The sequence below is a fragment of the Ascaphus truei genome, chromosome 14 (genome assembly GCF_040206685.1).
Source record: "Ascaphus truei isolate aAscTru1 chromosome 14, aAscTru1.hap1, whole genome shotgun sequence".
Classification (NCBI taxonomy): domain Eukaryota; kingdom Metazoa; phylum Chordata; class Amphibia; order Anura; family Ascaphidae; genus Ascaphus; species Ascaphus truei.
In genome coordinates this window covers 22,184,790-22,209,920 of record NC_134496.1, presented here as the reverse complement: position 1 = coordinate 22,209,920, position 25,131 = coordinate 22,184,790, and the positions used below count along the sequence as shown (strand labels likewise).

The 25,131-nt window shown below is 44.2% G+C and overlaps 1 protein-coding gene across 1 annotated transcript in view; it reads left to right on the top strand.

Annotated features, from left to right (window-relative positions):
- DIPK2A (divergent protein kinase domain 2A) overlaps positions 1 to 21,758 on the top strand; it is a 62,991-nt gene extending 41,233 nt beyond the window's left edge. Inside the window, exons 2-3 of the mRNA XM_075570087.1 lie at positions 14,533 to 14,836; positions 18,001 to 21,758. Of these exons, the coding sequence (XP_075426202.1) occupies positions 14,533 to 14,836; positions 18,001 to 18,332 (636 nt within the window). The 3' untranslated portion in view covers positions 18,333 to 21,758. The remainder of the gene's footprint in view (positions 1 to 14,532; positions 14,837 to 18,000) is intronic.
- Positions 21,759 to 25,131: the final 3,373 nt, after the last annotated feature.

Here is a 25,131-nt window from a genome sequence, read left to right as displayed (position 1 = left end):
ACATCCAGCTACCCGCAAGCGAATTAAATTGGACCAGAATGAAAATCTATTCTGTTTTAGTTTGTAGAGATAAATTGCTGTCTAAAATTGCTCAACTGCAAATATCAGAAAGCGCAGACATAGATTTATAGTTTCTTTGATCGTTGTTGAAGTTGTAGCTATCCAGAGCAGAATTGGCCTGAATTAATTGAAATGAGTTTCAAACAATAACAATTTCTATGTAAATAGACATGACAACTAGAGGTTGCATATTTTATAATAAAATACATAGTTTTTAGGATGTACACTATATGAAATTAAATACATGTACACATTCTATTGATGCATATTAACACTCCAAGCCCTACAGCTTTTCTATTACAATAATAGGGCAACACTTTTGCAGTTTAGGACAGTAGATTTGAAAGTCTTTCAGATAATTTTATTTTAAAATGTGCCTTTTGACAGTTATGACCTGCATGTAAAAGAGTATAGTAGTATTGGTTATAAGATCCTAATTATTTTGTTTATAGCAGTGTTTTTTCCCAAGGGGGACTCCCAAGGGCTTTACAATTACAAAGTGAAGAAAAACATTTCAAACTATAATAGACACAACACAGATGCTTACCTACAATGGGGCTGAATACAGAAGGGGGCGTTTAATATTACATGATGGAGGTTGGTGGTGTACTAATCCAATACCTGGGTAAATGGGCCTTATCCTTTAAGATTTCCTGAGGGGTTTTGGATCATGAGGGGGAGGATGGTTCCCAAGAAGATTTGGAGCAGTGTAGCTAAAGGCACAGGTCCGGAAGGATGTAAAAAGCTATCTTGGGAATTATCAGCAGAGTAGGGGATTATAAGGAGCTAGCATTGGACCCCGATTTATGTAGTACTTTAAATGTCAACACTCCAAGCTTGAAACAGATTTTTCAAGTTAACCGGCAACAAGTGCAGAGAAAAGTGTACAGGTATCATGTGGCTGGAATGGTCAGTAGCATTGTTAACCATCGGCAGCTCTGGCTGGAAGACCCAGATAAAGTGTGTTGTATGGTATGAGGACAGGAACCAGTGAAGGGAAAAAATAAAGCGCTCAATTCTGGCTCACATCTAAAGTATCAATCCACCATCAAAGGCAACACGCAGGTTGTGCGCACAATCAATTTAGCAGCTTAGGCTGTGTCCTCGCTAGTGCGGAGCGGGGGGCGGTTACGTGTGTGTGTGTGTGTGTGTGTGTAAGTCCCCGCTCATGCGCTGCGCTTGGGTAAACAAAAAAATCTAACTTTTCAGCGCGCTCAACTATCTGCAATACCCTCCCCTGCCACGCACGTAAATGCAGGACACCCGGCGCTCATGCTTGGAGCTCTCTCCAAGCATGAGCACACTCAGTGCCAGCGGGGACTCAGCCTTAGGCCGAATCCATAGAATGACAGACCGCGCTGAGCCGTGTTGACGCTCCGCGCTGAGCCCCTTGAGAGGGGGCTCACGTGAGCGTCCGCAGGCGTGCGGAGGTGCTGGATTTTTCAGCCCACAGCCAAGCTGTTTTTCAGCGTGCTGTCGGCTGAAAACATCCAATGTGCGCAGAGCAGCGTCAACGTCACAGCGCCGTGACGGCGCTGTCGATGTCGGTGCGTCGCGGGCGATTGGCCCAGCGACGTCACTGCCCCCGCCTCCCTCAGTCTCCCCCCGCCTCCGATCACGCCCGCTGGCTCGCCTGCATGGGCCTGAAATCGCGCAGATTTCAGCAGGCAAGCCTCAGCGTCAGCGCGGCTCGGAACTCCTCACCCCTCTATGGCCCCAGCCTTAGATCCCCTAATATCAAGGCCAGTTGGCTGATTCTGCTGCTGTTATACTGTAGTTTTTGTTCTGTTTTGCCATACAGTTTTTTCAATAATGGCCTAATGTCTGAAATAAATATAACAGGCACAATGTATACACTGCACTCTGGTAAAAACACAAACGCCATGTACGGTGCAGTTAAAACAAGGCTATACAATTTCCAAACTCCCTTTTAGAAAGGAATTGATGCACAGAAATTCCCTACAGACCAGATCTGTGTTCTCCCTCTTTATTGTAACCCCTTCTATTAAGAGCCTCTGTTCTTTTGTATGTTTAAGTGTAATTAACATGGGAAAGTGAAGCACAATCACACTTTGAGGTTTTGGCATATACATAGAAACTAAATACTGTAGTAAGTACTTTATTGTGAAGTATCACTTTTGATTTGGTTTTCATGCCTTATTTGATCTGTATTCAACATATCTCATCTTCTCTCTAATAGACACTCTTCCACCTATAGCAGGGTTGGCCAACTCAGTCCTCTAGCTACCACCAGGTCAGGTTTTCAGAATATCCCTGCTGCAGCCAGTGACTGAGCCACCTGTGCTGAAGCAGAGATACCTGACCTGTAAGTGGCCCCTGAAGACTTGAGTTGGCCACGTGAGACCTACAACATGTTTGCTTTATAGTTTTTATTGTGGAGACATATTTATTTTTTCCCCCACAGGATAACTTACGATTTGAGATGTTGAGGCATAGTGCCAACCCTCGTTTGTACTTTGACAACTTCTAAATTAATGGAAAATGCAGAGGCCCCTTTATTTGATAACATGATGCAACTGGTAATGTGTTTCTATCATGCCAATGAATAAGATCATTAATACGTGTCGGCATTTGCTATTCATGTTTGTGAGCAATTCTAGTCTAGAGCTAAAAGAGATCTCTCACAAATGAACAGCGCTGTTCTACCCCTCGATGACAGAGCATAAAATAACATTGGGAACCAGCCACCCTTAAATGCAGAAGGAAGATATTCTTGTTGAAATGTGACTCAATGAATGACATTGCGTGTTTGTAAAAGGAGTCGGCATTACCCATTTCACGACCTGCTATTAATATTGATGTAGCTAGCGTTCTGCCCTTTCCCATCACTGCATTATCTCCCGGCTCCTCTTCTGATTATTTCTTGTAACATTGCTGTTGCTCAGTAGATGGCTTCATTTACCTAGTGCTAACCTGAAAGGTTGGAGACTTGATCTATTTCACAGCTGCTGTTGCTGCAAGACATGTTAGGACTCTAAATCTTGTTAGCAATTCTATCGTTGCCCCTGTTAATGTTCACATAGTTTTAAATGGAGTGAAGCTTGAAAGCAACTTGGCCTTTCTACTTCTCAAAAACCTGGTGCCGTTGTTCCAGTTCTTTATATAGTGGGCTCATTTTATTTGAGGGTTGATGTGCAGTTGGCTGGCTGCAAAATTAGAATGAGTTTGTTAGTCTGCCACAGTTTGTGTCGCTATTAATATTATGTTTATGGAACACCTTTAAGGCAATCCAAGCGTCGTAGTGGGTGCCGGTAGCTGCGCTGCATGGCTAGCAGGGATTACGTAATGGTGACGTTTCACAGCTCCTGGGCCAGTGGCAAGCCGTGACATCTGCTTTGGCATCCTATTGGCCCACGTGACATGGGAGCTTTAAAAAGCAGAGATACCTGTACCCCATTCGAAGGCAAGTATCTGGAAGCGGTGGGTCCCAGGAGCTGAAGTTAATGGGGTTCAGCCCTGATTCAATCCCATGTAAAAAAATATAAAAACTGCAAAACTTGCCCGCTTGGGTTTTTCCTTTTAAAATGAAACACAGCAAATTTATGGTAGTTTTTTTTAATTTATTTTTTTCTCAATACATACCATAACTGGGTTGTCCATAGGATACTAGCTGTGATACCCCCACCTCCACCGGCCAAGAATATTTGACGGACACAGAACGGGCACTGGGTTCAGCCTAGCTCTGGCGACCAGTAGCTACCGAAGCAACTTCCTGTTGGTGAACCTACAGCCATAAATGAACTTGTCTGTCACAAATTACAATTCTCTTGGGACCTGTGTCCTCGGAAATCTGGGGGCTGTAGATCAGCATTTACAAACGATATAATAGTGGCCTGTTTATTTTAAAGTGAAGGGAATTACGTTTGCACATTGAACCAAATCTGTATAAGTGCAATTAATTTTATGAACAAAACCATGACTAATGTTTTTAAAATAATTTTATTCACACCGTTCTCAGTATTTTTAAAGTTGGTTTGTTAACCTGGAATGCCTCTGTAGGAGATACTTGTGGTGCGCGCAACGGAGCACATGGCGTTGCATGCACCTGTCGCTGGAGAGATCCGTGGCCATTATGTTTTCGATAGGGAGGTGTGGCCATGACATGAGGCTGGTTCATCCTCATTGGCTGAACCGCTCATGTGACCTGGCAGCTGCACGACAAAGACACATTTTGAAGTGAAACTTATACTGGGACCAAATCCGTTTTCCAGGAGACGGAAGTAGGTTATGGAAGTGCTGACAGATAAGCATGCGCAGATGTGACCCTCACAACACTTACCGCACCAACAGTTTGGTTGTCCACGACAACAAGCACAGAGGCCGGCGAATGCGCTCAAGAGGTGTGGTGGCACTGACGCATGCACAGAGCCGGTCATTCATAGGGAGAGCCACCCTTCTCAACGCATGCGCAGAAGCTCTAGCCACAGCCAGTGCATGCGCAGTAGCTGGCAACTCGACGGACATGTGCAGGTGCAACCCCTCTTTCTCCCCCCCCCCCCCCACTTTGGAAAATGCAGACATTAGCAAATAGCTAAAACAGGGTGTGCCGAGCACGCACGTTATTAGTCAAACTTATGTGTTTTGACAATGAAATGGAGTGTTTTGATTTTTAATTTAAAAAAAATCACAATCAATTTCTGTGACAAAAGACCAGTTTTCCTTAAAATGTGCGTGCTCGGGGCACACAAGTTTTTTTCTCTCGTTTTTTTTCTTTCTTTTCCCCCCTCTCCCCAGTCGGCTCAATTTTGTTATGCTTCATCACGTGCGGTCACGCGCTCTATGGCTTTTCTCAGAGGTGTGGCCTGTTCACGCCGTGTGCGCAGTATGAATGGGGCCTTAAAGTAAATGAGAAAATGTTTCTGAACCGAGATCTGCGTTTCCCAGAGCACCCAAGAATTGAAAGCTTTATTTTAGTCTGCTAATGTACACAAAATTGGAAATCCAATTCTCCCATTACCTTGCTGGCCTCTCCAATTCCATTTATAATGGGATTTCTGTATTTTGAGTAAGTCTGGGCGGGCTCCTTCAGATTGGTGCAATTTTCCTGATTGCTCAGAAAAATCTAACTTGCAAACATACACTTTTTTTTCTGTCATTTAGCCACAACTATTTGTGCTTTTGTGTTTACATTTAATCTGAGCAAGAAGGAAGGCAGCGCTTAAAAAATAAACTTTTTTTAAATTTGTTTAATATGTGTGCAAATGGATATTTCCTGTTCACCATGACAGTGGGCACCATAGGGTTAACTATCCCCAGATCAGGAGAGTAAATTGAATTCTTGCAGGTAATTTTTGCCATAAAAAGCCTCTCCCGCTACCTGCAGATGGTCTTTTTCCTGTCCTACAGCTAGGAGTAGAGTTTGTTAAAAAAAAAAAAATTTAGAAGGACTCATTGGACTGTAGTTGGTGCAGTCAAGCCAAGGAGTCTCAGCCTCGCTTCCCTTGAAGCTCCGTTTGAGGTACCGTGGGTGGTAGCAAGACGGAGGCCTGTGCGACCAGGAGAACCATGGAGTCATGGAACGCAGCAGGTATGTAGAACTGATCGGAGGCTCAGATAATATTTACCGCAGAGGTGTCGGAGAACGCAGCGGAGTGCAGGAGACAGACCGTCAAGGTGTCCCATGTCAGTGCATAGCACGCGTGTGCGCAAGCGCTCCGATTGGACGGGTTGACGCTGACGGCACAGCGACGGCACACAGGGCTGTGTGAAGGTGTCCTGGAAGCAGCCGCAGCATGGAACGCTCGGCAGACAAGAGAAATCAGCTGAAAGGTTTGGAAGCCAACATGGAAGCTGGAGGAAGTAAAGTGTTGCTTAGTAAAACTAGGCGAGTCCTTAGCTTAGTTTTAATAGAGAATAAAAGATCATGGAACTGAAAAATATTTTTCATCTTTGTGCTACGGTTATACAACTGGAATTAGGTATGATACAAATGGAATTGTCACCGCAGGATACAAAAGGAAATATTCCCCGAAAGTTTAAAAGGATGTATACTTTAGTACAAGAGGTAAAATATTGGGAAGTCAGTCCCAAAATTGATGCAGCAATTTCCAGAATTTCAAGAAAAACAACCATACCAGTTGAAAATGCTGCATCACTCAAACATGTAACGGATAAGATGGATAGTGTTTTGAAGAAGGCATATGTGACAGCAGGTCCAGCATGTAAACGGCGATATCAACGACATCGGTATCAAGAGCAATGCGGATATGGATTGCTAATATAGAAGAAGCATTGGAAAATGGAGTCAAGAGAACTTCTATTCTAAAAGCATTGTCAGAAATCAATTGGGTAGTTGAAGCGTCGCTGGATGCGGTAAGACTGGCAGCCAAATCAATGGCCTATACAGTAACAGCAAGAAGCGTGCTATGGCTCAGACACTGGATGGCAGACAAAGCATCCAAAAACAGATTATGTCATTTGCACTTTGAAGGAGAATTTCTATTTGGGAATAAATTGGATGCAATTATAAACAAAGCGTCAGGAGGTAAAAGCACATTTTTACCACAAGAAAGTAGAAATAGAAGATATGTCCCTTCATACCATCAGGTGGAAAGAACACAGTATAGGGAAGCAAGAACATGCCGTCCTGGGAGATAGTTCTCAAGACAAACGTCATGGAGACGCGGACAAAATAAGCTTTCTCGTGGCTCCAGAGAGCGTCATTGCCCAGAGGGAAATTCTCATGACGGTTAAGGGGTCCAGCTGCTACCAGTTGGGGGAAAACTGCGCCAGTTTGAAGCAGCATGGACTCAATCAATAAGACAGGTGGGTACTACTGATCCCTTTCGGGTACCACCTGGAGTTCAAGAACATTCCAAGAAGGGATATATTCTTAAAGACAAAATATACACAGAAAAAACAGTAAATAAAACAAATGTGTTTTATCCTGAAAGTTATTACAGGCCAACGTAATAAAGGACAGGGATCTATTCTTTTTGGTGGAAAAAGCATCAGGAGGTTGCAGAGCAGTATTGGATCTAAGAACTGTAAATGCCTACAGTACTTACACGTAATAAAGTTCAAAATGATTTCACTAAACATTATCCAAGAAGTAAAGCCAAACGATTGGATGATATCAATAGATCTAAAAGATGCCTATTTACACAGCCCTATAGCAAAGAGACATCAGAAATGCCTCAGATTTGCAATAAATCAGGAACACTACCAATATACGGGGCTGCCGTTTGGACTAGCAACATCTCCCAGAACGTTTACAAAGGTTTTAGCTCCATTGATGGCAGAATGGAGAAAAAGGGGCGTAGAAATGTATCCATATCTAGACGGTATTCTTATAGTCAAAAAAGAAGAAAAACTGCTACAAGACAAACATAGTGGTGTCCTTTCTAGAACATCATGGCTGGTTTGTAAACATAGACAAAAGCCAACAAGTACCAACAGTCTTTAAAATTCTTGGGAGTAGAATTTCACACGGCAGAAGGAGAGGTGCGATTTACCATACTTGTGGGTCCAAGACATTGGAATCGAGGCAAGAACGCTCAGAACAGCGAACATCTCTGCAGCAGCAGACGGTATGAGACTCCTAGGAAAATATACATCAACGCTAAATGTAAAATGGGCAAGTCTACACATGAGACCATTACAACAACAAAATTTACAGCAGTGGAACGGAGATCCCAAGGATGTAAAACAAGAAATATACATATACCCACACATACAGAGCGAAGATGGTGGGAAAATGCCCAAAACCTATTAAAAGGACATGCGTTACTTCGGATACAATGGGTAACGATCAACACAGATGTTAGCAGCGCAGGTTGGGGAGCCCAGATGTAGAGAGCTACTGGTACTAGGTACTTGGACAACCAAAGAACAGCAGTTAGCATTAAACCTGCTGGAACTCAAGGCAGTTCAGAAAGCACTAGAATCATTCCAAAGCCAGGTAAATGATGGAAATATACAAAAATAAAATCCGACAGGGCCGTCGTAAAAATATATAGCCAAGCAAGGAGCAAAAAACTGAAACTAACATCAGAGATTCTATCATGGGCAGCAGGCTATGTTACAGATATAACAGCCATACATATACCAGGGCCAGAAAATATTACAGCAGATTTTCAGTCGCAACCTAATTCACCTGTGAGTATGGTCATTAGACAACCAGGTATTCTGCAAATTGGTAAAATGTTGGGGGCAACCAGAAATAGTTCTGATGGCTACTTGCCAAAACAAAGGTGGAAAATTATTGTGCAAGGCACTTTCATCCCAGTGCAAGGCACACAGAGGCCTATCTTTTCCCCTCCAATTCCCCTAATTTCAAAGATAAGGAAGATCATGGCTGATCAAGAAGAGGTGATACTGGTGATACCATATTGGCCAAGGAGACCATGGTTGCCCATCTCATAAACATGGTGATAGACACACCATGGCATCTACCAAATATCCAGGAACTGATACTACAAGGACCAGTATATCACCCAGAGCCCAAACAATTGGCCTTGGCGGCTGGGAGATTGAGTGGAAGGCATTAAGAGAGAAGGGATGTTCAGATAGAACAATAAAAACCCTGTTGAAAGCAATAAAGAAATCTACATCAACGGTATACTACCGAATTTGGTTATGTTTCAGACTGGTGTGTTAAAAAAAAAAAGACGTTTTTCCCCCTCAATACTCTGCACTAGTAGAATTCCTACAAGAAGGGTTTGATAGAGGACTCAGTTCATTGAAGGTGCAAGTTTCTGCATTATCAGCACTGTTGGAGAAGAATCTAGCAACTGAAAAGCTCGTTATTCGGTTCTTGCAGGAGGTTAAGACTGTAAATCAAGAATAGAGTGCCAGCATGGGACCCATCACTAGAACTGGATGTTCTCACAATGCAGCCTTTGAACCTATAGATCAAATACCCTTGAAGTTATCATGGAAGGTTGCATTCCTTATAGCTATTACATCAGCAAGGAGAGTGGGAGAATTACAAGCCTTGTCTTGTAAAGAACCGTTTCTGGTCATCCACCAAGATAAAGCAGTGATGTGACCAGTGTACCATTTCTTACCGAAAGTAGTTTCTCTATTTCATATAAACCAAGAAATTGTAACTCCCTCATTTTGCCCAAAACCGGGTAATAAGGAAGGAAGGTTGCATAATCTTGATGTAGTGAGATGCTTGAAAGCCTATATCGATAGGGTGCAAGACATAGTCACGCGGTTTAACATTCCAGAAGGACCAAGGCCGGGGCAAGCAGCGTCAAAAGCAACTATATCCAAATGAATCGTATCATGTATCAGAAAATCGTACGAAAACTAAGGACAAAATCCGCCGTTGAACTTAAAGGCACACTCAACGAGAGCAATGGCCACTTCGTGGGCATTCAAGGCACAAGCATCACCGGCACAAATCTGCAAAGCGGCAGTATGGTCTTCATTTAACACATTTATGAAGTATTACAGATTGGACATTCGGGATTCAGCTGACGCAAGCTTTGGTCGAAAAGTACTTCAGTCTGTAATAAAATCAAGTGGAAGACTAATAAATAAAGTGGTTGAAACTGATATTGGCATTTGTTTTGTTTTTTCTTTCCCTCCCTAAATAATAATGCTGGGTATGTCCCTATGGTGCCCACTGCCAGGGTGAACAGGAAAAGAGAAAATGTAACCAACTTACTATCATTTTCTTTTCTTGGAACTATGGCAGTGAGCACATAGTTACCCTCCCTATGAATGCCTAATATAAATCAGTTGTATTTTTCAGCTGTTAGTCTAAGGATTCTATCTGCAGGTAGTGGGGGGAGGGGCCTTTATGGCCTACCTGCAAGAATTCAATTTTCTGTCATCCTCCGCTGAGGATATTTAACCCTACAGTGCCCATTGCCATGGTTCCAGGAAAATAAAATTACGGTAAGTTGGTTAAATTTTCTCCTTTCAACATGTTGGTATTAAAAAGAACCCCTTGTTGCAGCATGAATTCCCTTTTCTGTTTGCAAGCATAAAGTAGAACACATACGTTTATTAAATAACATCTGGAAGTGACCAAGTGAGACCCAGGTGTAGAATATCCCAATAAATCCCAAGTAAACACCTTAATTGAAATGGAGTCTTTGTTTCCATCTACATTTTCCATACTACTGTGCTGACTGCCACAATGTGCTTTTGGAAAAATGTTAAGCATCCCTTGTAAGTAAGTCATTCTTAATTTTGCTTCTGCTGTAGGAAATGCTGCCATTATCACCCTATAACTTTATGAAGTTTGCCTTATATGCACACTTTACTAGATATACCAGAACTAATTCCAGCCGTTTTGCATGTTCACACCATATGATATTGCTACTTGTCCTACGCCATTTTTGCATTTGCGTTGAATTGTTTCTAAATATACATTTTTGCAATGTAGAGAAGTCTTCCTGAAAATAACCGTTGGATTCCAGAATAATTTCATATCCGCTTGAAGTGGGCTTTGGCTTTTTATTGGATGTGATGGGACAGATTTGTAGCGTTGAGGATGAACACGCTCTTTAATCGGTTATTAGGTTCTCTCTACCCTGTATACTTCATTAGACAAAGGTAGTGAGTGGCTGTAACACAGAAATATAAATAAGAAACACTTGACCCATTTTTGACCTACTGTAATACCTTATTTGATACTTGACTTTTTTCAAATTTCTGATAGCCTTTGTCTATTCCAAGCATTTTTAATTCCCTAACTATATTAGCTGAGAACCTTTTTGGGAGGTTATTTCATAAGTCCCCCACCCTTTCTATGAAGAACTTCCTTACATTTCCACTAAGCCTGTCACCGTCTAGCTTCAGATTATAACCACCTTGTTCTAGCACTTTTTGGGCATCCGTTCTAGAGTAGTTCTAGGATAAATGACAGAGGACATGGTATTGCCACATGGACTAGAAGCACACAGTGATTGTTATGGTATTTGAGCACTAGACCATGTCTGCTGCGGTTGCTGGAAAATGACTTCTTGCCATCACCTCTTATTACTTGGCTCTTGCCAAAACGCAATTGTTCCTGCAACAATATTGGCTCAATCCAAGCATCTAAAACTTCACTTTGCTTTACGCTTATTTTTAGTTTGTCATAACCATGGCCAAGATAAAATAAGGGTTGTTTTATATCTAAAACTATTCCCCAAGCCCAAATGCATCCGGCGCATCTCCTTTTTAAAGATGGGATGCAATCTCCCGTTTTGTATGAAGCAGGGTTGAGGTTCTGGTGCTGAACAGCCCTAACATCTTAGGAACCCCTGCATCCCAAGATGCTTAACTCCAAAGGTGCCCCTGGTACCGCCACCAGCCAGGTAAATGATATTGAGTGAGGATTAAATCTCCTGCAGCATGGGAGCCAATATGAAGCACCCGACATCCGTCACGGCTTCCTATTGGCCTGTGTGCCGTTAAAGAACCAAGAAGCATTGCAGCACCTACAGAGACAAGAACCTTGAGGAAGCTGGGGGTCCCGGAACTACAAATGGATATCTCCTCGAGGCGCCCTGCTTTATAGCAATTTCTTTGGAATTCTGCTTTCATGAAACCGCATTCGGTGCCAATTTGATCAGTTTTCACATTCTTAGTCGAGCATAGTGATCCCATAAACTATTTTATTTCGGGTTTTGTTTCAAAAGTAAGGAGCTTGACCTTATTGCTTTAAAAATAGTAATACTAATAAAAGTATTTCCTTTTTTTCCTGAAGGATTTCAGTCTGCCCAGGTCCCCAGAAAATGTATTTAAAAAAAAAAAAAAATTTAAGCCCCCGATAGGTTTTTCTTTCTACTGTAGTGCTAATGAGGGTTGAATAAACATTTGATGCCCTAAGCCATTCTGTGCATTGGAAAAAGAATATTTTATTTATTGAATGTTTAAAGTTTTATAAATGGGTTAAAGCTTGAGGGAAAGACATTTTGAGCTGGTTTTTGACATGCTTCAATGCTGTGAGGAATGCTTGCAAGAGCTTTTGAGCACACACGAGAAGGTTGGGAAGGAAAGCTCTACAACAGGAGCAGACAACTCCAGTGCTCAAAGGCCACAAACAGGTCAGGTTTTCAGGCTACCCCCTGCTTCAGCACAGGGTGGCTCAATTGAAGACTGAGCCACTGATTGTGCCATCTGTGCTGACGCAGGGACTGAGCCACATGGGCTGAAACAGAGATCCTGAAAACCTGACCTGTTGGTGGCCCTTGAAGTCTGGATTTGACCACCCTGGCTCTCAAACTTAAATTTTGGATCTTCAGCATTGGGTCTGACCCATTGTAACTTGCAAGACTGCTCCAGTAATGAGGCACTTTCAGATGAACCTTTTAAGGTGCAAGTCACTTAGTTGAACTGCTTCTCTCTGCGGTGTGACATTGGAGGGTTTAAGATGAGATGCACATTTTTGTATTGACTCAGTTTACATCTCACAGATGCATTGGGAAGCGAAAAGCGGCGATCTTGCTGGGAGGAGATTAGAGTCAAAAGTTCTTGTTGATGACTTTCTATGCCATATAAAAAGAGAGAACAAACTGTCAAATATTCTCACCTTGGCAGCGAAGGCATTGCAATTTTACATGTGCCTGTAATATTTGAAACTTTAGCGATAAGGAGGGGTAGCCAGCGGCTCGGGTATTACGAGTAGCCAGCGGCTCGGGTATTACGGGTAGCCAGCGGCTCGGGTATTACGAGTAGCCAGCGGCTCGGGTATTACGGGTAGCCAGCGGCTTGGGTATTACGGGTAGCCAGCGGCTTGGGTATTACGGGTAGCCAGCGGCTCGGGTATTACGAGTAGCCAGCGGCTCGGGTATTACTGGGCTTAATTCATAGTGTGTTTTCTGAATAATAGTGTACAGATGCACTTAAAATTTACAAAACTATAGCGATACTGGTCTATATAGGGCAGTGGTTTCCAACTTTTTTTGGTTAAGGAACCCCAAGTGAAATTCTGAGGTACCCCCAACCATCTTTAATAGCAACTCTGATCAGATGCATTGTAAATTCTTCTGTATTTGATGCAATTTTCAAATGACCAGAAAATTGCAGGGAACCCTTACGGGATGCCCGGGGAACTCAAGAGTTCCTAGGAATCCTGGTTGAGAAACACTGGTATAGGACATAAAACGTCCCTGAGCTAATGCTTATGGGGTCCCTGGACGTGGGACACGAGCTGGGAGGGGAGTAAGCAGGGGGGTGCAGGATCAAAACTTTGTGCACCTCTGGTCTAGATGAATAAGTTGTTTTGTTTTTGTTACATGATTGAAGCCGGGTGTCTCCGAAACGGAACCCCGTTAATTTCACCTCTGGTGACCCCCTGCTTACCGAGATATTTACCTCACAAAAGGTGTGGCACTTATCTGCAGTTTAAAGCACCGGTCACATGGACCAATAGGAAGCTGCACCGGGTGATGCAGCTTCCTACGGGCCCAGGAGCATTGAAAATCTGCCATAATGTGAACCCCTGGGGTGGCTACCAGCACCCACTACAGCGGTAAGTGTCTCCGGAGCTGAAATTAATTAATTTATTTATAAAATGTTTTACCAGGAAGTAATACATTGAGTTACCTCTTGTTTTAAAGTATGTCCTGGGCATAGTTAATATGACAAATACATGGTTAAAAATACAGTTACATAAATGAAAAGTGTATACATTATATACATTACATTAATGGGGTTCAGCTCTGGAAAACCACCAGTTTTAATCCTGTATATATAAAAAAAAAAAGAAAAAAGAAACAGCTTGGATTGCCTTAAGAGCAAGTGGTTAAAAGAAAGAAGGAAGGTGATTAGAAGTGGATGTTTAGTGCTTCCTTGCGTCTGTCTCAAAACAGTCTTTTAAAAGATTGGCATCTACTGATTTGACAGCTGAGTGATAATAGAACCTGTTCTTTAGCTCAGTCAGGCTTTATTTCAGAACAAATATGCATTTTCCTTGTGGTTTTTAACAGCAGTTCTGAGGGCATTTTGTCTCGCTATTGCGACCATGCGTGAATTATAATTGCTTAATGATAACTGCAGAACATCTGTCCCTCGTGAGTGATTGTACTTTGCTAATTTTATTGTGCAGAAGTCATTAACCGTCTCTTTTGTGGAGTTGGCCTTCAACTTGAAGTTCAACTTATAAAAGAAATATTCCCAAATAGAATGCTGGAATAGCGTAAACGTGTTATCTTTGTTCTCCATTGGAATGGCGCAGTTGCATTATAAAATCAATATGTTTTTCCACCTTAATTTCATATGAAGCGATAAACAAGAAGTATATCTGAACTTTGTATGAGGAGAGACCTCAATGCTTGGGACTGTTTCCTCGTCTAGTGATTTTCTCCGACTAGCGCAACTTTTGGAACTTTACTACATATGTGGAGATTACTTTATATGAGCCCTGTTTTTTCCTTTGCTGTGACACATTTTACGGCAGATTCTGAAATCATAAATGTTTAAACTATATACGGTCGGCTATTATGTTGTATTCACAATCATTAAAATAGTGGTCACTTAACTGCATTGCCACCTTTGTCCCCGCAGAGCTTCCCGTCGGATGAAGGCTGGCCTTTTCCTAAATATCTAGGCGCTTGTGGCAGAATGGTGGCTGTAAATTACATTGGCGAAGAGCTATGGAGTTACTTTAATGCGCCGTGGGAGAAGCGTGTGGACCTAGCGTGGCAGTTGATGGAAATCGCAGAACAGCTCACGAACAATGACTTTGAGTTCGCCCTTTACCTCCTGGACGTCAGCTTTGACAACTTTGCCGTTGGGTCTCGGGATGGAAAAGTGATCATTGTCGATGCTGAAAATGTGTTGGTGGCAGATAAAAAGTTAATAAAACAAAGTAGGTATAGTTCTATGTACCTTATTCTTTCTGTTTATATTTTGCTGTTACCCCCATCTGATTCAGGAAACCATACACCATGCAGTTGTTGAATTTGCATCATAATCTAAAATAAAGAGCTTTTATCGTCTGTCAACATGGTACAGTACATACAAATACCACTTGTGCATTTGCATCTCAGACATTATCCTAATCCTCTGTCTCCAAGCTTTTAAATCCCACACAATGGTTCACAATGCACCACCCTTGTATGCCTTGAAGTAATGTTGATAAGTAACATTCCAAAAGAGGCCCCTGTAACCCAATGAAGGACCCTGAGAGGTTGGAAACCTTGTAATATATCAACTGTTGGTTCAATAAAAGGTATCATACCCCCTACTCCCCATCTCATATAGGGCAGCGTTTCCCAAATGGTGGGTTGCGACCCGGCACCGGGTCGCAGCGAGGCTGGCCTCGCGGTGTCTCCCCCCCGCTCAAGTTAAAAAAAATGGCAGCTATTCCCCCCGCGGTCCAGCGCGCATGCGCAGGGCAAGTAGGGCCCGCTCCCTTCCTTCCCCCCGCTCCCAACGTGGGACGGAGGAGGAAGTACCAGCTCCTCTGCGGCCCGCTTCCCCCCGCGACCCGCTTCCAGAGCTCACCTCCCGTGCCACCCCCTCCCGAGCCCACCTCCCGTGCCACACCCTCCCGAGCTCACCTCCCGTGGCACCCCCTCCCGAGCCCCCCTCCCGAGCCCCTCTCCCGAGCTCACCTCCCGTGCCACCCCCTCCCGAGCTCACCTCCCGTGGCATCCCCTCCCGAGCTCACCTCCCGTGGCACCCCCCCCCCCCCCGAACTCACCTCCCGTGGCACCCCCTCCCGAGCTCACCTCCCGTGGCACCCCCTCCCGAGCTCACCTCCCGTGGCACCCCCTCCCGAGCCCACCTCCCGTGCCCCCAAACCCTCCCGTCCCAGGCAGCAGGGGATATTGGGGGCAGCAGGGGATATTGGGGGCAGCAGGGGATATTGGGGGCAGCAGGGGATATTGGGGGCAGCAGGGGATATTGGGGGCAGCAGGGGATATTGGGGGCAGCAGGGGATATCGGGGGCAGCAGGGGAAAGCGTCCGGCGGCAAGGTAAGTCACTGTCAAGTGTCACTGTCACCCACCCACCCACTGTCTCCCACCCACCCAGTCACTCACCCACCGTCTCCCACACACCCACCCAGTCACTGCCTCCCACCCAAGTGTCCCAGTCCCGAGTGTGTGTGTGTGTGTGTGTGTGTATATCAGGGGCTGTGTGTGTGTGTATCTGTGTGTGTGTGTGTTTGTGTGTGTGTGTGTGTGTGTGTGTGTGTGTATCATGGGCTGTGTGTGTGTGTGTATCAGTGTATGTGTGTGTGTATCAGTGTTTGTGTGTAGCAGTGTCTCTGTGTGTGTGTAGCAGTGTCTGTGTGTGTGTGTGTGTGTGTGTGTGTGTGTGTGTGTGTGTGTGTGTGTGTGTAGCAGTGGCTGTGTGTGTGTCTGTGCAGGCCCTATAGGCCAGTATAGGCGATAAAATTTTTAGTGGGTCACGAAGGAGAAGTTCAAAAATAACCGGGTCACGGAAAAAAAAGTTTGGGAAACCCTGATATAGGGTGCAGGTAAGTGAATCATTACAGGATGTCCAGGCAGTGTGGATGTCTTACCGCTGGAGCCTCAACACTAGCACTCCACAATGCCTTGCGCCTAAACGGGCCAAACTGCAAGGCATTGTGGGATGCTAGGGTCAAAGGTCCAGCGCTGAGTGACATCCAAGCATCCTTCAGTTTGGCATCTTTAAGTGCTCGGCCCAACAAAAAGGAAACTCTCTGTATTTGTCTGCCTAGAGTTTCCACTCAACCTGGAGGAGCGGAGCGGAGGAGTGGAATTTTCCAGCCCTGTATATACATAAACAGGGTTGCTTTGGTTTAATCTCTGGAAAACAAACCCAGTGTGCATACTTTGTAAGTGTGTCAATATTTATCTTCTGAAAGTTTAACACCTGTCTTGTTCCAAGGCAGACATGATTGATGGTTGAAGCAACACGAATTCACCTTTCAATCAAATTCCCATATGTTAAGGTTGATATATGAAGTGCCTGCATTCGTTAGTGTCATTTTGAGGATGCCAAGATGTTTATCCTGCTTAACATTTTAAACTTGTTTTGATGCATAAAAAGTGTTGATATTCTAGGTTAATTGTTAGCTTCCTGTTTTAACAATAATTGGTCAAATCAAACTGATTTCTCCAGTCGATTATGGCTGTCCCTAGATTTCATGTCTTTTTGTTTTTATTGATTTTTGACTAGGAAACAATTTTATAACGGTTCCATTTGATTACATTGAACTGTTAATCAGCAGAGCAGTTGTCACTTTTCACTTGACTGACTCGGCGGTTCACTGCTGCCAAATGTGTGCTAGGAGATCCGATAAACTTAAGGGCACATATAAAACCCTGCGATGTAGCAACAGTCAAGTTAGTATAGCTAGCCATGTAACTTATCCTTTGGGGATCCCAGTGATGTAACATGACTCATGCCAAATGTGTGAGGCTTTTTTTAAAAAATTTTTTTAATTTTTTTTTCAGACCAGTTGAAATGTAGGTTAAAGGTTCAGATAATGGCTAAATCTGTTATTGTAGCTATTGGTTTCTGTGATCTGGTCACACTAGGGGAAAGGTGCACATGTAAGTAGAATAATCACTTTTTAGAAATATTAACTGTTTTCGTGGGAGAATTTTTGTTCACTTAGCCTTGAAAAATAAACAGAATAATTGGTTCATAATCACTTTTCATGTAGAGATTTCCTCCCACCAGGGTTCAGAGCGCTTTGCAATTACAATGCTCAGTATGCTGCACTGTACATATCATGTTTTTTACAGACCCTGCCTGGCTAGATGAGCTTACAATCTTTTCGGTTTTTGAGACTCAGAGATGAAGCGTCTTTCTCCAGGTCACAAGTAGCCAACACTGGGATTTAAACCAGGCTCTCCTGCTGCAAAATCTGACATTATTTTCTGAATTGGTGCCTTTACTCACTGAGCTGCTCTTTCAGCCCGGGGGAACGTGATCTTATTTTGGTAGAGCTGATTTGCAGCCTATTGAGTTCAAAGCTTTTTCCCAAGATTGTGTTTTCAAGGTATAAATCTCGTCTCTTGTGTGTCTTCCAGATAAACCAGAGAACTGGGACGTGTGGTACGAAAGCAAGTTTGACGACTGTGACAAGGAAGCGTGCCTGTCCTTCTCAAAAGAGATTCTTTGCTCCCGTTCCACCGTGGATCACAACTATTACGCTATTTGTCAGAACCTCCTATCTAGACATGCCACCTGGCGTGGAACCTCCGGAGGACTTCTTCACGATCCTCCAGCAGAAGTCGCCAAAGATGGCCGTCTTGAGGCATTGCTGGACGAGTGTGCTAACCCAAAGAAAAGATATGGCAGATTCAAGGCTGCTAAAGAATTGCGGGAATACCTTGCAGAATTGAGTAATAATGTGAGGTAGTCCATATTGGTTTTCTTTTTTTTGTTTTAGTGGTCTAGACCAGGGTTTCTCAATTCCAGTCCTCAAGGCCCACCTACCCCAAACAGGTCAGGTTTTAAGGATATCCCTGCTTTAGCACAGGTGGCTCAATTAGTGGCTCAGTCTTTGAGGGTGGGGGAGGGGGGGCGGTCTGGAAGACTGGAGTTGAGAACACCTGGTCTAGCAAATATGGTTTAATTAGGTGGGGCACGTACAGTTTTCTTTAATTTTACTGCTGTGTATATATACAGAAGTTCTAAATGGACATTTTGTGTATGCCATAAAATAGTTTAAATGGCATAAACAGGTGGTGTACAATCCTTTGCCAATATGCAAGGTACGTGCTCTTCTCTAATTAAAGCTACTGAAACTTCTATTGATTTCTCGCTGATTACCTGAGAGGTGTATCGGATGAGGATCTCCAGGTGGCTGGGGATAATGGACTTTGATAGCTTCATTGATTATTCATGTGTCAAAAAATAGTTGACATGACATTACATTAGTATCACAATTTTTGTGACGCTGATGCCTTTACTTGGAACGTCAAGTTAAGACTGCAGGCCTGTTTTAAAGGCTTTTTCTTACGTCAGTTCATATTTGTATGTTGAAACAAAGATTTTTGGATCTTGATTTAGACTTGGGGGCTTTTTTTCTTTCTAATCCTATTTCAATATTAGCAATTTTCACGGAATGGAGTACGTCATATGTACCTTATAGGGCAGGGTTCACATTTTCGTTCTAAAATGTTAGGTTTTGTTCTGTTGTATTTATCCACCCAAACTGTACCCCCCCCCCCCCCCGTTCTTCCATTGCTATTATGACTACATGATATGGTACCTGTATAATATGACTATCCAACAATGTAGGTAGGATGGCAGGAAGTGTTTCTTTTAATAATGAAGATAAAAAAAGTTCACTGTGCTAAAAAGCACACACCAAAGAATATTGTGTAATCAATCACTCCATTTAAAACATTATCTGTATAATGCGAATTCTGGTACTTGGTCCAAGATCACAGGTAAATAAGGTATGGTCACACTAGACGCTACCTCAAGGAGGGTACTTCTTTATTTCCAATCATTGCTACAATTGAAACATTTTTGTTAAGTTTACAAAATATATCCAGAACACTTTGGAATGGTTTTAATAAAGCACTTGAAGGGGTATTACAATACTTAATAAACCGTATTGTTACAAAAACAAAGTGACAGGATAAACACTTGTTTGAATAGTTTATGTATTGAAAAATAGTGCGGGTTGGAAAGTTAGTTACTTTGCTACTTCTAGAGAAGTTGCAGAGTAAGTAGTCCTATTGATGATTACAAATTGGGGTACTTCAACCTATGCTGCTTGCAAGGGCTCGGGTGCATCTGATGTTATGGACAGGGCATAGACAAAAATGGCTGTATCTCTAAAAGGCAGTAAATAATAGCGGTCAGAGAACCACAGCTCCAGTGGGCTCCTTTTCTACGAAGTATGACTAGTGACTCCCGCTGAACTTAACCGCTGGACTGCACCAGCCTTTCCTGGCTTTAATGCTCAAAATGTGTTGTCTAGACATTCATCCAGAATACCTGTACACTTCATAAAATACATTTTTTTTTAACGCCTTTAAAAGCAAAGCTGATATTCAAAGAGCCCTGAGCCTCTGCTATGAAAATAATCACGACCTCTCCTGATAGAGGGCTTTTAACTCGTATCCCAATATGGATTCAGGCCCATGACTTGTAAAAGGTAATATTGCAAGTTCGCTGTGAATACATTAAAATGGTGAGACTTGGAAGCAGGATAAATTATACAAGTGTTAATGGGGATGGTACTGAAGGTTTGCTTTACATTCTCAGTGTAACCCAGGGGTAGCCAACTCCAGTCCTCAAGAGCTACCAACAGGTCAGGTTTTGAGGATATCCCTGCTTCAGCACAGGTGGCTCAGTCAAATACCACCTGTGCTGAAGCACAGATATCCTAAAAACCCAACCTGTTCGTAGCTCTTGGACTGGAGTTGGCTACCCCTGGTGTAAACCGTACATGGCCTCTGTAATGCACATCCTACTGTAATGCAGATTACCTGTTGAGGTGGTGGCCATCTTTAAACCACCCAACCACCCAATAATCCAAAAAGCAAAGTTGTTTAATGAGAAGACATTCACTATTAAAATTATGAATATTTGGTGCTTTCACTGCCTGTCCTAACTTGGTGTACATTTGGGTTTGTGTTCATACATGTGTGCAAGCCGAATGATTGGTATTCTTTAATGACTTTTGAATCACTATTCTTGTCACTGGTTTAATCATTTGCATTAATTGTTCAGTAACCGGTTTTCTACTTTGCAGCAAACGCCCACCAAGTGTGGCACACGTATGTATATTACATACACATGCATCAAATGTAGTAGCTTGTTCTTGGAGGGGACTACAATGAGTGAGATGGATCCTGTTCCTAAGCGAGGGGTGGCTAACTCCAGTCCTCAAGGGCTACCAAATAGGTCAGGGTTTCAGGATATCCTTGCTTACAGCACAAGTGGCTCAAAGACTGAGCCGCCTGTACTGAAGCAGGGATATCCTGAAACCCTGCCCTTATTGGTGGTCCTTGAGGACGGGAGTTAGCCACCCCTGCCCTAACCTCTGCAAGGCATTTAATAGGCTTGATTTAACCTTGAAATCACTGTCAAATTAGTTGCCCTGGCAACATTTTGCTTTTTCAGTGCCACTTTTTGTGGCCATTAATCTTTGGACGGTACAACTGCAGCAGCTGCGTTCTTCTCAGAAATGAAAATGAACTTTTCACACAAAGCAAATGGTACGATGCTCACGGTACAAAATGCAATCCGAGCCCCGGCCTAGCAATCCCGAGCATGCTTGGAAGGTCTTGGTGTTATCACAGGAGTTGATTTGAAAATTAAATGTACCCTTATTTTTTTTTTCTTTTTCTCCCCTGATGAACGGGTTGAACATTTTCTGTGAGATTGCTAAACCACAGAAGAGAACACACTGCCAGCTCTGATTACTAGACAAGGCAGGCTCGTTACTGCAGATATTATCCGGCTAGATTCGATGTGTTTTACAAAGCATAGAAATATTCTAATAAAACCAATCCAGTGAGCAATTTGGAACTGTAATATAAACCTACAGGGAGAAAATAGTTTGTGTTGAGAGCAATAAATCTTTTGTTCCATTCGCTCCAGATTGTCGCTTATTGTACAAGACCATTCATATTGTTAGTTGCACACATGTTGACTTTCTTTGAATGAGCGACTGAGGGTTTGGAAGTGCATGAACATTGTTTTGTAAGTTACTGTTTTAATTTCCATATTTCATCAAAACTGTCTTCCTGTGCCTTTATATGAAACGAAAGCGGGTTCTACAGCTTTTAATGCAATTGGTTAATAAAGAATACTTTAAGATGCATTTTATTTATTTTATTTTTTCTTTCCATTTGTTTTTTGTACTCTTGGCAATATTACCAGTGTATGTGTGTGTCTTATTCAGTTGTTGCCTGTAGGTCTAAACATCCTGAGATAGACACAAGGTGAGTTGAAATTGTCAGAAAAGTCACCAGTTTATTTCCCGAGGCCAATGAAGATCAATTGCAATTAAGTACAATTAAATAACAGGTATTCCAAGGGTAGCAGTGATTGTTTTAATGACATTTTTAGACCTAAATGGATACATAAACTTAGTGATTTCAATTACCTTTTTACTTTTTTGCTACAAATTTCACATTTATAGTCTGATCAATCTAACTTTATTACAAAATACATTCCTCTGTTAGGTATGATCCCCTTATTGGTGCCATCTGTGTAATTTGTAATCTGTCCACAATACAAAGCACTGAATTATTTTTGTTTTGCAAACCTGTCCCAATTATGGTCTCCCTGGCTTTTAGTATGGAGATGCCCACAGTCTGGACAAAGTGTCATTATACCATTTAACTTCTCGAGTCCTGCCACCTGTTTGCATCCAGGGAAGTGTTAACACGACATGCCCCAATATCGTTTAAACCAGGGGTGGCCAACTCCAGTCATCAAAGGCCACCAACAGGTCAGGTTCTCATGATACCCCTACTTAAGTGCAGGCGGCTGTCAACGAAAGCCACTGAGCCACCTGTGCTGAAGCAAGGATATCCTGAGAAGGGCCACCAACAGGCCAGGTTGAGGATGTGTTGGACACCCTTGGTGTAATCCTTTTCCTGTCTGCCCCCAAACGGCTCCCCTGCAGCAGTGGAAGGAGGGACTGTTTTTCACCTCTGTTTTTTCGAAATCAAAACAGAATACTGGAGGTTGAAAGGTATGTTTTTTGTAGTTGGGAATCTTCTGCATGGGTTGGTGTGTGAGCAGGTATGCATGCGAGTGTCTGGGAGTTGGTGTGTGAGCAGGTATGCATGCGAGTGTCTGGGAGTTGGTGTGTGAGCAGGTATGCATGCGAGTGTCTGGGAGTTGGTGTGTGAGCAGGTATGCATGCGAGTGTCTGGGAGTTGGTGTGTGAGCAGGTATGCATGCGAGTGTCTGGGAGTTGGTGTGTGAGCAGGTATGCATGCGAGTGTCTGGGAGTTGGTGTGTGAGCAGGTATGCATGCGAGTGTCTGGGAGTTGGTGTGTGAGCAGGTATGCATGCGAGTGTCTGGGAGTTGGTGTGTGAGCAGGTATGCATGCGAGTGCCTGGGAGTTGGTGTGTGAGCAGGTATGCATGCGAGTGTCTGGGAGTTGGTGTGTGAGCAGGTATGCATGCGAGTGTCTGGGAGTTGGTGTGTGAGCAGGTATGCATGCGAGTGTCTGGGAGTTGGTGTGTGAGCAGGTATGCATGCGAGTGCCTGGGAGTTGGTGTGTGAGCAGGTATGCATGCGAGTGTCTGGGAGTTGGTGTGTGAGCAGGTATGCATGCGAGTGTCTGGGAGTTGGTGTGTGAGCAGGTATGCATGCGAGTGTCTGGGAGTTGGTGTGTGAGCAGGTATGCATGCGAGTGCCTGGGAGTTGGTGTGTGAGCAGGTATGCATGCGAGTGCCTGGGAGTTGGTGTGTGAGCAGGTATGCATGCGAGTGTCTGGGAGTTGGTGTGTGAGCAGGTATGCATGCGAGTGTCTGGGAGTTGGTGTGTGAGCAGGTATGCATGCGAGTGCCTGGGAGTTGGTGTGTGAGCAGGTATGCATGCGAGTGCCTGGGAGTTGGTGTGTGAGCAGGTATGCATGCGAGTGTCTGGGAGTTGGTGTGTGAGCAGGTATGCATGCGAGTGCCTGGGAGTTGGTGTGTGAGCAGGTATGCATGCGAGTGCCTGGGAGTTGGTGTGTGAGCAGGTATGCATGCGAGTGCCTGGGAGTTGGTGTGTGAGCAGGTATGCATGCGAGTGTCTGGGAGTTGGTGTGTGAGCAGGTATGCATGCGAGTGTCTGGGAGTTGGTGTGTGAGCAGGTATGCATGCGAGTGTCTGGGAGTTGGTGTGTGAGCAGGTATGCATGCGAGTGTCTGGGAGTTGGTGTGTGAGCAGGTATGCATGCGAGTGTCTGGGAGTTGGTGTGTGAGCAGGTATGCATGCGAGTGTCTGGGAGTTGGTGTGTGAGCAGGTATGCATGCGAGTGTCTGGGAGTTGGTGTGTGAGCAGGTATGCATGCGAGTGTCTGGGAGTTGGTGTGTGAGCAGGTATGCATGCGAGTGTCTGGGAGTTGGTGTGTGAGCAGGTATGCATGCGAGTGTCTGGGAGTTGGTGTGTGAGCAGGTATGCATGCGAGTGTCTGGGAGTTGGTGTGTGAGCAGGTATGCATGCGAGTGTCTGGGAGTTGGTGTGTGAGCAGGTATGCATGCGAGTGTCTGGGAGTTGGTGTGTGAGCAGGTATGCATGCGAGTGTCTGGGAGTTGGTGTGTGAGCAGGTATGCATGCGAGTGTCTGGGAGTTGGTGTGTGAGCAGGTATGCATGCGAGTGTCTGGGAGTTGGTGTGTGAGCAGGTATGCATGCGAGTGTCTGGGAGTTGGTGTGTGAGCAGGTATGCATGCGAGTGTCTGGGAGTTGGTGTGTGAGCAGGTATGCATGCGAGTGTCTGGGAGTTGGTGTGTGAGCAGGTATGCATGCGAGTGTCTGGGAGTTGGTGTGTGAGCAGGTATGCATGCGAGTGTCTGGGAGTTGGTGTGTGAGCAGGTATGCATGCGAGTGTCTGGGAGTTGGTGTGTGAGCAGGTATGCATGCGAGTGTCTGGGAGTTGGTGTGTGAGCAGGTATGCATGCGAGTGTCTGGGAGTTGGTGTGTGAGCAGGTATGCATGCGAGTGCCTGGGAGTTGGTGTGTGAGCAGGTATGCATGCGAGTGTCTGGGAGTTGGTGTGTGAGCAGGTATGCATGCGAGTGTCTGGGAGTTGGTGTGTGAGCAGGTATGCATGCGAGTGCCTGGGAGTTGGTGTGTGAGCAGGTATGCATGCGAGTGCCTGGGAGTTGGTGTGTGAGCAGGTATGCATGCGAGTGCCTGGGAGTTGGTGTGTGAGCAGGTATGCATGCGAGTGTCTGGGAGTTGGTGTGTGAGCAGGTATGCATGCGAGTGCCTGGGAGTTGGTGTGTGAGCAGGTATGCATGCGAGTGCCTGGGAGTTGGTGTGTGAGCAGGTATGCATGCGAGTGTCTGGGAGTTGGTGTGTGAGCAGGTATGCATGCGAGTGTCTGGGAGTTGGTGTGTGAGCAGGTATGCATGCGAGTGTCTGGGAGTTGGTGTGTGAGCAGGTATGCATGCGAGTGTCTGGGAGTTGGTGTGTGAGCAGGTATGCATGCGAGTGTCTGGGAGTTGGTGTGTGAGCAGGTATGCATGCGA